The 13,209-nt window shown below is 33.7% G+C and overlaps 1 protein-coding gene across 6 annotated transcripts in view; it reads right to left on the bottom strand.

Annotated features, from left to right (window-relative positions):
* Positions 1-5,054: 5,054 nt before the first annotated feature.
* The window catches only part of LOC106879332 (protein N-terminal asparagine amidohydrolase), a 30,506-nt gene continuing 22,351 nt past the window's right edge, over positions 5,055-13,209 (bottom strand). For 4 of the 6 annotated variants that reach the window (XM_014928841.3, XM_014928839.3, XM_089352528.1 and 1 more), the window contains 3 exons: positions 12,574-12,677; positions 11,803-11,922; positions 5,055-6,544 (listed from right to left, as the gene is read on the bottom strand). In XM_014928841.3, the coding sequence (XP_014784327.1) occupies positions 6,365-6,544; positions 11,803-11,922; positions 12,574-12,677 (404 nt within the window). In that variant the 3' untranslated portion in view covers positions 5,055-6,364. Of the gene's footprint in view, positions 9,220-11,802; positions 11,923-12,573; positions 12,678-13,209 lie in introns of all 6 variants that reach the window. The other 2 variants (XM_089352529.1, XM_052968359.2) reach the window with 2 other exon arrangements.

Genomic DNA, 13,209 nt, shown 5'->3' with positions numbered 1-13,209 from the left:
ATTGTTTTTTATTTTTAGCAGATAAACATCTGTCCATTAAGAAGTGTTAACATCATTATCTTAATCAGTTTTACATTTAATAAGCATCACATTTGACAGAGAAATCTGAATGCGTTCTTAAGCATTCAGATTTCTCTGTCAAATGTGATGCTTTTTTATTCAAATGTGTTACCTTGTAGCATAGAAATTTCAATGGCGTGATTGTTTTTTTTTTTTTTTAGAATGACATCACAAGTGCAAAAAGCTAGATCTGGAAAGTTTGAACATAAAATGGGTAAAATATTTGGGCTGGATATGGTCATTTTAAATGCTAAAGAGTTAATAACACTACAACTGTTTCTTCTCTTCTTTCTTCCAATATTCTGTCATCTATCCACCCAAGTAGATACCTTGCGACACACATAACACAATGACTTTTCTCTAATGCTTCCAATACAATGCTATAGGTGTGACTTTTGAAGAAAGATTTTCATTAGAAAGCAACATTTTCAGAAAACTGTGCAGAAAACTTGAAAAGAATTTAGAATTTTCATTAGAGAGGCTGACACTACAACTTAACACAGTCTGAATATTCACATCTACATTTATGCCATATCAAAACATGTAACATTTATATAACATTGTCAATAATTCCTTGACTGAAATGCTAACTACTGGTGATGTATCAGATTTCAGAATGATTGTTTATTTGCATCTATAAAATAGAACAGCTGGTGAATAAAACCCAAGATTAAACACTATTTATTTACATTAAGATATAGATATAGGTGCAGCAGTGGAATTGAAAAGTTTGCTTCTTAGGGCAAACTATAGAATTCCTCTTCTATTATCAATGCCACATATCAGCTCAGGTCCAGGTTCAGTCCCACTGCATGGTACCCTGGGCAAGAGTCTTCTACTACAGCTAAATCAACCAAAGCCCTGTGATTGGATCTGATAGATAGAAACTGAAAGAATCTCATTGTATATGGGTATGCATGTGTGTGTATGAGTGTGAGTGAGTATGTTGTAAGTGAATGTCATTCATTTCCAATATTCTGTGAAAACATGTCTAACCATGGGGAAAAGTTACCTTACTTGGAAATAGGTATGGGTTGGTAACAGAAAGAGCATCCTGCCGTAGAAAATCTGGTTCAAACTCTGTCTGATCGATGTAAGTATAGAAAAGTGGATCTTAAAACAATGATGATGATGTATGATTTTGCAATATAGCTTATACAAGTACTGTAGTTTATATAAATTTGGCTCTAGTTCAACAGCATGTAACAATTTCACTTAAGGAACATTTCTTCATCTTCATCATCAATAACATACTTCAGCATCCATGTTCCAAGGCTTCTTCAGTTTCTCAGAATGAATCTGATGGACCCATCAACATGTTCCAGTGCCTGCTTTGGTATTCAAGTGTCATTTATTGTCTTTCCTGGCACCAACTATTTCACAGTGTGTACCAAGTATTGATTTCATGCCACCAGCACAAATGAGGTCACCATGCAGCTTGCAAGGCTATGAACATCAAAAGGGGCAGCTTTACACTGGGAGATGAGGGGTAAAAATATGAGAGAACTGGCCAGAGTAGTAGAGAAGCTACATGACTACTCACATTTTATAAGAGAGGATGGGAGTAACTGGATAGGGCTAAAAAAAAGGCAAAAATAGTGGTGATGAGGTATCAGGGTGGATCCTCTGGGTACAAGTGGGTAAAAGTGAGTTGGGTAGAGGGGCCAAGAATGTAGGTAGGTGGAAGTTGCAAGAGAGCAAAGAGAAAGTAATAGATGAGGAACAGAGGAGGGGAGGTAGTCCACCACTGTAAAAATTGGATAGGGTTGAAGGATGGATTACTAATGATACATATGTTAAGAAAAGTAGGGTTAGAAGTAAGAGATGAATGACAGTGTAGAGCAGCAGAACAGTAATGACAATACAGTAGACAGGAGAAGGACAGGAGAAAGTTGACATGTGGTTGGGCAGTTTACCACCAAAACAAATTTTATACTTTCACTTCAGATTATCAACCATATAAAAATGATTATATATCAGTTTTACTTTATATACTTTAATTTTATGCTTGTCTACAACACCTCACTTTTTAAAAAACTTTTAACAAGTACTTTTGGAAAATATTTCATTTGTGGTGCTATTCTCAAATATAAAATGTTTTTTTAAATATGGAGGTTTGGGGATTTTGCAATTTCAAATAAGGGATTGTCAATTTATTTTGATAGTGGAAGCATCTTAGGAGGTCAGATTTTAAATTCCACACAAAAAATCAAATTTTTTTTTTCTTAGTGAAAATCCTGCGGATGTTAATATAGAAATTTACCATAATGTTATTTAGCCTCAAATCAACCCTGATACTGTAAATGTATCATCAAAGACATTCCAGCTTTCAGCAAACCATCTTTTTAGGGATAATCTAGGACATTACATACAATGGGTGTGTGATTTAGGTAGGGGGATACTTTGGCTGCTATTTTTAGCGTGCCAAGCGACCAGGTAGAGGCTCTTTCATTGGTTCGATTGCATGATGAGATTTTTTTTTACACATATATGTAATATCTATATATATATCAGTGGCAGAAGTTAGAGAGTAAGTCAAAGGCTGAGAGTTTTGTGTACTGGCACTTATCAAACACAAATTTGTCCATTGTCACTCTGTAACTTCTGACGAAATAACTTCTAAAATACAAAGTTTTGTCAAAAACATTAAGAGTAAACCCTGTTCTATGTGACACATTCTACTAGTATTGGAAGTTTGGAAGTGTTTAGTTTAAAAAATTCAATTAAATAATCTGTGTGTCTAATTGAATAGATCCAAAATGGATGAAAGGCAAAGTTGACCTTGGTGGAATTTGAACTCAGAAGTTAAAGACAGATGAAATACTGCTTCTAAAATACAAAATTTTGTCAAAAACGTTAAGAATAAACCCTGTTCTATGTGACACATTTTACCAGTATCGGAAGTTTGAAAGTGTTTAGTTAAAAAAAATTAATTAAATAATCTGTATGTCAAAGTCAAACTTGGTGAAATTTGAACTCAAAACACAAAGAGAGACAAAATACCAATAAGCATTTCACCTGGCGCACTAACGTTTCTGCCAGCTCACCGCTTTAGAATGTAAACATTCATTTTAGAAATATATTCTTTATTCTTATTGCTTAAGTGTTACTTCTTACTTCCTGACATTAAATTTCTTAACATTTTACCTCATAACTGTTTTTCTACTAATTTTTGTTCAATGCGACTAACAATTCTCAATTCCTCATGCATTTTTCTATCATTTAAGCCTAAGAAAAGCATACTTTTAATTTAAAATTTAGAAATTTATGTTAATTGAAGATGAATATCTGCTTTACTGCTCACTTGAGGTCTGACATATTTTGATGTAACTTTTTTTCTACTGAACCAAATCTCAAACTATTTATGCCAAAGTGTAGCTGAGGAAGTATCCTCTTTGAAACTATTAATAGTTTGCAATTTAGTTGAGAACTGAATTAGTGGTGAAGCTTGGAAGCTGCTGCAATTGATGAAATGGTGGACTTAAGAATATATTCAACCAGTAACGTGGTTGAATGATATAAGACAGGCTTCTTTCAGTTTCCATCTACCAAATCTACTCACAAGGCTTTAATTGACCCAAAACCATGTGATTGGAAAGCAAGCTTCTTACTACAGAGCCACACCTATAAATGTTTTAGACTAATTTATTAATTTTCAATTACAATCATCATCATCAGCAGCAGCAGCATGATTGTAATAACAATATTTAGGTTTCAACTGAGGACTGTAAATTATCATTCCAGCACATTAATCTTGAGTTATATACACTGTTACAAATAAAGATCAGAAACTTAGATGTTTTAAGAGCATTATGAATCAAAATTTTTCTTTGTTAATTTGTTAATATTGTAGACTACTAGGGCAAAATATTTAGTAATATTTAATTTTTTAGCACTATCAAGACAAAATATATTTATGTTTCAAAATTGTAAACGTTTTCAGACCAAATGTTTAACATTAAATAGTACTTAATCTTATAAACATTCCTCATTATCATTATAATTTTTAACATCTGTTTTCCATACTGGAATGGTTTGGACAGTTTGATAGCAGCTGGCAAGTCAGAAGACTGCACTAAGTTCTACTGTCTGGTTTAGCATGGTTTCTACAACCAGATACCCTTCTTGCACCAACAACTTTACAAAATGTACTGGGTGCATTTTACATGGCACCAGCAGTATTGAGGTCACCAAATAACTCACAGGACAAAATCCTTGCCTAAGTGGGGGTGGAGGTGGCTTTGTTCCAGGTGATGCAAGGTTTCAGTATGAATAAAGGGACAAAAATAAGTGTCTTGTAGTAAAGATACGTGGCTAACCAAGGAGGAGAGAGAGAGGGGGGGGGGGAGGAGAAGATGGTGAAGATATGATAGAGATGCACTCGAGTTAGAAGGAGGTGTCTACAAGTGAAGTGGAGCCAAAGACTTGGTAAGGAGTGGGGTGCATGGCTAAGTTCATGAGATGGTGAAAGGAGAGTGAGAGGAGAGTGAGAGGAGAGAGAATGTTATTACTAGGAGAAAATGGCTTGTGTGGTATTTTGTTGACCCTTTTTACATTCTGAGTTCCAATCTTGCAGAGATCAGCTTTGCTGTCATTATTCCAAAGTGGTTAATTTACAAAAGAAACAATCAAATGCTGGGATCATTTAATTCAAAGATTCAAAGATAAGATCTAAAGAAACTGGTGAGGGCTTTCTTTGTTGGCAACAATTATTCCACAGGACAATTATCAGAACAGTTTGATGAGATTTCTTTAAGAAGTGAAGGATCTAAATTCACTTCTCCCAGCAATCAAACTCAACAATCTCTTGCAGGAACTGTCCCAGCAATGAAATCAATTTAGCTCTCTTTCAAGATGTTGGTTCCTGACTTAAATTCAAAATAAATCAAACATACACACTATAAAATGACATTCAGTTTACAAATAGATATTTTTCTTCTTTTTTTTTTTTAAATATATTCTTTTTAATCATCTGAAGAAAATAAATATCAGCCTTTAGAATCAAAAATTTATTTAAAAGTTTGAAGAATTGTATTTAAATCTATGTTTTGTGGATTTCTTTACTTGTGTCAAACAACAAGGATGATGAAGATGAAGGGACGGATCACTACAAAGTCAATTTGTCCATGCATAATTATAGTAAAACATATTTTAGTTCACACTACACACTAGCTCATGTGTGAAGATGAATTGCTGGTTTGACTGTCTAGCAATCTGTGGAGGCAGTCTGTCTAAATGACTGTCTATCTGTTTGTCCATGTGATATCTATCTACACACTAACAGACATATGTAGATAAATTACCTGTCTGACTATCAGTCAATACATCTCCCTATTTACTCACTAATAGATGTGAACAGATAAATTATGTGTCTGTCTATCTGTCTATATGACTGTTAAAAATTCTGTCTAAACACTAATGGACAGACACCCTGTTTATCGGTCAGTCGATCAGTCTTCCTATCTACGCACTAATAGATGTGCATAAGCAAACATCTGTCTTTCTGTCTGTCTAATAGAATTAAGTAAAAATATTTTACAAAAATAAACATTCCAACACTTATTTACACGTGCACATGTGAACACACACACACATCCTAATATATATTCAATCACACACTTGTACACACATCCACACATCAACCTATTCACACACACACATACATACATACACAAATATACACACATATATACAAATGCATACACACACACTCTTAGATCTACATTTATCTTATGTGGAATAAAAGAAAAAGACAAAAAAATAATAAAAATTTTCATAAAAGGATGGAGATAAATATGAAAACCAGGTTAACCAGGTTCAATTCCAATTGGCACAAAAATGTCCCACTATCTGGGTTTCTTGCCTCTTTTAGGCTCTGTTGTTCCAAAGTTGAATAAAGATTAAGAATAATGAAATATTGTGATGAATAAATGAGTGAGGTATCTAAATATTGGTAAGTTCATTTTGTCATAGGCATGGATCAAAAATAAATATAAAATAGCATTTCTGTAGTCATTTACCAATATAAATTGGAAAATGGTGCCATTGTTTTAGATACTGAAATAACAAGTTCTAAAATAGTTTTGGATTCACTTTTAGGATCAAATCTGTTATGGAATAGAAATACAAATAAATATAATTACAAAGATAGAGAAAGTATATGTAAAGGTATGAAAATACAAAGATAGTGAAGTATGTGAAAGGATGAAAATTGTTGGTAAATATAAAATTATCCAAGATGAATAAGTAATATGTTGGCTCTTGGTTTATTGTTGTTGTTATTGTTGTATTAGGGTTAATTACATCATCGATAACTGTGACCAGAATCCACCCACAGCCCTTCAGGGGATTGCTTATAATAGCGAGGAAGTCCATTTTTGAAGAGAGATCTCATAGGTGTTGGATGTATTCTGATGTGAATAAACGTATTTCGGAAGTCCTCAACAAAATTGGGTGGCTCTTGTTTAGGAGATGTGGAAAATTTCTGAAAATAAATACATAAATAATAGAAAATATAGTAAACAAATAAAGAAAATAGTAAATAAACACTGAGGGAATTGATTATTTTGAAGGATTTCCCCATTTAATGTTGCAATGGTAAATACATTTAAGAAGAAAACACTAAAATTTCCAACTTTTTTAAATATGAGAGCGAAACAGTAAAATTCCTATAAAACTCGTGATTATTTGTGTCAGCAGTTAGTAAGTACCAGCTAATTAACACAGTGAAGTAAGTTATTTTGCTCTGAGGAAGAAGGAAAGTCTGATGTTTTAAACATAACCTTTTGTTGGCAAGAGAAAGAGAAGTAATGTTTAGTAGATTGGCAAAGAAACAGAGTGGGGACTGGTTCACATACCATTGGATTTAAACATTTAATAAAGACGACTTTCATTGGGAAGAGAAGCAAAAAATTATGCATGACAGAATAAAATAATAAACTTGATAAAATTGTAAAAATTGTATTAATTTTTAATAACTTAAAGGAAAAAGAAGTCACTTTAACCTTTTAACACTTTAACCTTTTGTCTAACAAAATGCCTTTTTATCCACATTGTTATGCTTTGAGATTTAGATAATGTGATAGTTTATTTTTAGGATGACAATGTAGATTAGATGTGAGAGGCCAGATATGGTTAATCAGAGCATAAAATAGGTAGAATATTTGGGCCAAATATGGCTGGTTTAAATGGTCTCTAAGATTGATGGGAGAGAAGGAGAAAGACATCTTTTAAGCGTTTCTAAGACCCTACTTAAGGGTTTGTCTCGAGAGAATAACTTTTAATCTTATAGATTTCACTCACAAAACAATGGTCAACCAGAAACTTTGGTAGAAGATACTTTACAGTAGGATTGAACTCAAAACTATGTAGCTGCAAAGTGAATTTCATCACCACTGAGCCATGCCAGATCCATTTTGAGTTTAATGGTCATTGATTATAATCAATATTCTAATCTAGAAATGATTATCTCCTTAACTGCTGTCAGGACATATTATGTGTTCAATATTCTAATATATTCTTGTTGTGTCTCCATCTACAACTTTCTTTGTATTTCTCTCATTTGCCAATCACCATTTCTTCTATTCACTACCAATGACATTTATGTAATAATGGCACTGGACTTGTCCATATTCACCCTTCTGCCATCACCGCCATCATTGTTTGTCACTCCACCTCTCTTCTACCATCAGCGTTCATCACTCTACCTTCCTTCCATCATGACATCCATATTCAATAACCACAACCATCAACTTCCTTTACCACAATCCATTGTTTTTCACCCCACCTCCATATCACTCTTCAATAACAACCATCATTGTCTTTCTTGATACAAATCTCTCTTCCTTATCTATATTACTCATCCTGTTCCTCACCTAACATGTAACTCATCATCACTGGCCTTCTTCCATTACTCCTTCTCCTACCACTTTCTCACTCCCATCACTCTGTTTCCTTTCTCTATCACACCCTTTCTCTTCTATTCATACTCATCACATTTGTGTGGAATAAACAAATACATTGTATAGTAGTGAGGACTTCTGAGTTTTGCTGAGAGCATGAAACCTCTCTAGTGCTAGTGCCATGATAAAGTGTGCCCTGTACACTCTGTAGAGTGACTGATGATAGGGAGGGTAGCCAGCAGGAGAAACCATGCCAAAAATGGAAAGATGATTCAGACATGGTCCCCAACCAATCTAGAACAGTAGCTTTGAATAAGAACTGGATTGAACAAATTTAAAGACATATTCCCTGTCACACACAGTTATTACACTGATTCTGATTGAGGATTATGTTAAGCATACACATTCCAATCTCAAATATTCAGTCGCTTACATCATTTTGCTTTTAAATTTTGGCACAAGGCCAGCAAATTCATGGAAGGGATCATTACATCCACCCTAGTACTTAACTGGTACTTATTTTATTGACCCCAAAAAGATGAAAGGCAAAGTTGATCTTTGCAGAATTTGAACTCAAAACATTAAGACAGACAAAATATCACTAAGTCTTTTGCTCAGAGTGGTAACAATTCTGCCAGTTTGTTGCCTTTCTTCTTTTCAGCTTATTGCCATCCCTTCAAAAGTCATCGATAAGCACCTGGCCAATGACAAATAAGTGGCTCTTAAGCCCAGCTCCAGAGCTGCATGTTTTCTCACAAAAATGACACTGAAAACGCAGCCCTGATCATGATGATGATGAAAGTTACATCTGGGTCAGATCACTTTGAGAATGTGGCTTGCATAGATGATAAATTTAATCCACTTCTCAGTTTAACATTACCACCCGGAACCTTGGTGCCTTTAGTGGAATCCACTCTGCAAAAAAAATTCAGGAGGAGTAAGTTGATTACATGAAGCCCAGTGCTCAACTAGTATTTATTATATCGACCCCAAAAGGATGGAAAGTAAAGTCGATCTTGGTGGAATTTGAACACAGAACCTAAAGACAGATGAAATGCTACTAAGCATTTTGTCCAGTGTGGTAACACTTCTGCCAGCTCATAACCTTAATTACTTACATAGTAAGTCCAGTTGATTGGATCAGTTTCCCAACCTGGGGTTGCAAAGCTCAGGAAAATTTGGGACTAAGTGGTGGGTACACACAACTATCATTCTGTTTCTTCTAAATATTTTCTATTACTTTCTGTAATAAAAGAAACTGTGAGTAAACACAGAGGAAACTGATTATTTTGGAGGGTTTTCCCATTTGATGTAACAACGGTAAATACATTTAAGAAAAAAACACTAAAATCTTCAACTAATTTAAATATGAGCGTGAAACAGTAGAATTCCCATAAAACAAGTGATTATCTGTGTCAATAGTTAGTAATTACAGCTAATTGACATAGACAATCACTTGTCTAATTTACTCCTGCTCTGAGGAAGAAGGGAAGTCTGATGTTTTCAACAACCTTTTGTTGGCAAGAGAAAGGGAAGTGGTGTTTAATAGATTGGCAAAGAAACAGCATGAGGAGTGGTTCACATAGCCAGAAAACACACAATGCATTTCTTATATCTCGAGTTCTGTTTCAATAGAAAAAAAAATTAAAGATTCCTTTGACAGTTTGATAATAATTTATTATTGATGAATAAACTATCAAGTTGGCATTGGAAAGTCTTGTATATATTAAAATATCATATTACTACTTTGAAGTTCATATATCTAAGAATAATTTCTAAGGGTAATTGTTGAACTTTGGGATAGTTTTATAATGTTTCTGAATGGTAAGCAACTTGGAGAAGAAGTACAAGATGCCAAAAGTGACATATTCTACCTTTCAGATATATCCAAAATACTAAATTTGCTGAAGAGCCAGTTACAAGTTAAAAATTAAAATTTTTTAATTTGCAAAGAGGCTACTAGTGGTTTCTTTGGAAAACTTAATTATTCAGGGTAAATATTGGGCATATGGAGTTGATGCATTTTCCAACTCTTACCACTATTGAGAAGTAACTGCAAGAGGATGATATTTTGGTGTACACTGAGGAGATAAAGAAATTGCATAATGATATAGAAATTAGGTTCAAAGATCTCTTGGAAATGAACATTCCAAGTTAGTCTGAAATAGGTAGACCCATTTGAGACAAAAGCAGCTAATTTTTGATAATAGACTACAAGAAAGTCTCATTGAGTTGCAATGTAATCAAACTGCTTGAGCTAAACGTAACCATGGGTTCATATTACAGAAAAATGGTTGATATTTTGCATTTTCTGCCTTTTGCTAAGGGATTTTATCTTTGTGCTCAAAAAGTAATCATTTATAAAGAAATTAATAACTTTCTGAGTATCAATAGCAGTTTATTGTTATGTATGTTGTATCAGAAAGATATTTGATTATAAATAGTTGGTTTATTGAAGCCACAAAATATTTTTGCTTTCATGAAACCAAATAATAGAGACTGTAAGTGCAAGTAATAGACATTGATATTTTAATGGAGTTTATTACATAAATAGTAGAAAACAAAACACCTTTGAAAACAATTTTATCTTTAATGTTTACTAGACTACCCATGACCCATTGGGTCACTGGGGAAGTCTGAGTTTCCCAGCAACAGAGTTTTGTTTCATGGGATTTTTTTTCTTTTCCATGTTTCACATGTTTTCAACAAATGTGACATTGAAATCACACGTAAACAGCTCCTTTCCCCAGAAAAGGAAAGATTTGGCTGTTATTTCTTGCATGCCCTGCTACCACATAACAGGTATTTTGGGTCCTTTATCACAAATAGCTGTTACTTAGTAGCAGGGTGTGCTAGAAATAGCAACCAAATCTTTGGAGCTGAGATATATTGAATGCACTCGAAAGAAACTTATGGCAATATTTACTGTAATTTTAAAGTCATTTTCACTTTAAAATATTTTGCTCATTATATTAAATGAATGTGACATCGAAATTATGCGTAAACAGCTCCTTTCCCTAGAAAAGGAAAGATTTGGAAATGCACAAAATGGAGAAAATGAAACAAATATGGACGACTTGTTCAGAAACACCCACGAGTGGGGAACAATTCTCAAAAATAGCCCCCAATTGTTTTCCCCCAAAATTCCTATGTCCTCAGAATCTACATAGTCCATGGTATATTTGTAGAGAATTTCATTAAAAAGTAACCATTTTCTTGAAAGTTAAGACGAATTGAAGTGGACTCCAATGAAATTTCCGAAATTCCCCACACCAAAAAATTTTGTATATTCGGAATCTACATGATATAACATATTCGTAAACAATTTCATTAAAAAATATCCATTTTTCTGAACATTATGGTCATCCAAAGTCGGGGGTGGGGGCAGAAATCTGTAGTTATGCCTTTGAATCAAACACAAAGAGATTTCATGCAAATTTTTTAAACAATCTCTTCAAGAAAATTTCAGTATAAACTTTCAGAAAATATGCTCAAAAAGAAACAAAAAATATTCCATGAATCTTCTCAGCTTTATATTTAAGTCATTAAAGGGAAGTAACTAACATGAGAGAGTTACTTCCCTTCCTATATCAATCACCCAAGTACTAAACTACGTAATGAAAGTGGGAAATACAGTTGATTAAAACTCCTGAAGGTAGTGTTCCAGCATGACCAGAGTCAATTAATTAAATTTTGTGAAGGAGTAAAATATAAAATACACTGCTATAAAAGGAGTAAATTTTCAGTGGATTCTGAATGGAAGCGATTTTATTTTATAGACAGATTTAATAAAAACACAAAACAATGCTCTAAAAAACAATGGCTAAATTAAACAACTTACCATAAGAATTTCTTTATCAGTAAGGTTTATAAATTTATCAACACAGCTTACATCATCTACGCAGTAGTTGAAAGGCTGTATAACTATTCTTCGGAGATGGAAGTTATAGATACAAGGAAACTGAAAGTATATGTACAAAACATACTAAGATCAAAATGTTACTTAAATATCAATACAAGCTTTCTCATAATAATTCTTTCTACAATAGGCACAAGGCCTGAAATTTTAGGGCATGGAGGTTGAGGGCAAGTCTATTACATTGACCCCAGTGCTCAACTGGTATTTAAGGATGAAAGGCAAAGTCAACCTCAGCAGAATTTAAACTCAAAACATAAAGACAGACAAAATGCTGCTAAGCATTTAACACGTGTCTAAGTAACAATCATAACAAGCAGTACACAAGTCATGTGTAAATAACAGACATAATGCATTTACACAAAAGTTGCAAAGCATCTACAAAATAGTCATAGCATGTCTTTACAACAATTATAAGATGACATCAGACTATGATAATAAAACCAAATAAAACATAGTCAGGAAGGAAGCTTCTTAACCAAAGAGGTCCACTTGTTGAAATCGAATTTTTTTTTTTTTAATTGAAGAAATTTGAACAATGGTTACTTGCATGAATGTGCACATACACCACATAAAAGACAAAACTTGCACACAAATATATTTCTCCACACACCTGCTGCAAAAGATTGGAGGAAACAATGCAAGGAAGATTGACTGGAAATAATGTTGTATTTTGAAATTAGAAAGTCAACTTACAGAATCCTGCCAATCAAACATTCTCATAGCATTTCTTAATGGATAATCAGGTCCTCGATCTACAAATGTGGCAGGAAATATTTCTCTATGTTTCATATCCACCCCTGTAATATAAATGCAAACAATATTTATCTAAACACGAGTAAGTATAGTTTTAAAGACACAAGGAAAAATTGAGATTTCTCAAAGTAAAATTTCATCATTCAATCCACGCAGACATGTAAAAATGAGAACAATAGAGAGAATATCAAAATATGACAAAAATTTTGAAACATATTTTTGGATCAGTATCTTCTTCATGAAGAAAAGAACACAAGCATGGTTATGTGGTTAAAAGTTTGTCACACTACAAATCTCCATATTAAATCTCACTGAGTGGTTCCTTGGGAAGATAGTTTTTGCATGTGGCACATGCTCAGGAGCAATAAACACTGAAAATGTGCAGAGAACAGCTTCTGTCACATTCCAGGGAGAAAAACTACAAGTAGTTGATAGCTTCTGTTACCTAGGTGACCAAGTCAGTAGCGGGGGTGGATGTTCTGAAAGTGTAGCTGCTAGAATTAGTATAGCCTGGGCAAAGTTCAGAGAGCTCCTACCTCTGCTGGTGACAAAGGGCCTCTCGCTCAGAGTAAAAGG

The sequence above is a fragment of the Octopus bimaculoides genome, chromosome 5, assembly GCF_046866305.1.
Source record: "Octopus bimaculoides isolate indiv1 chromosome 5, ASM4686630v1, whole genome shotgun sequence".
NCBI lineage: Eukaryota > Metazoa > Mollusca > Cephalopoda > Octopoda > Octopodidae > Octopus > Octopus bimaculoides.
The sequence above is the reverse complement of the archived record's forward strand: the minus strand, read 5'-3'. Positions and strand labels throughout refer to the sequence as shown.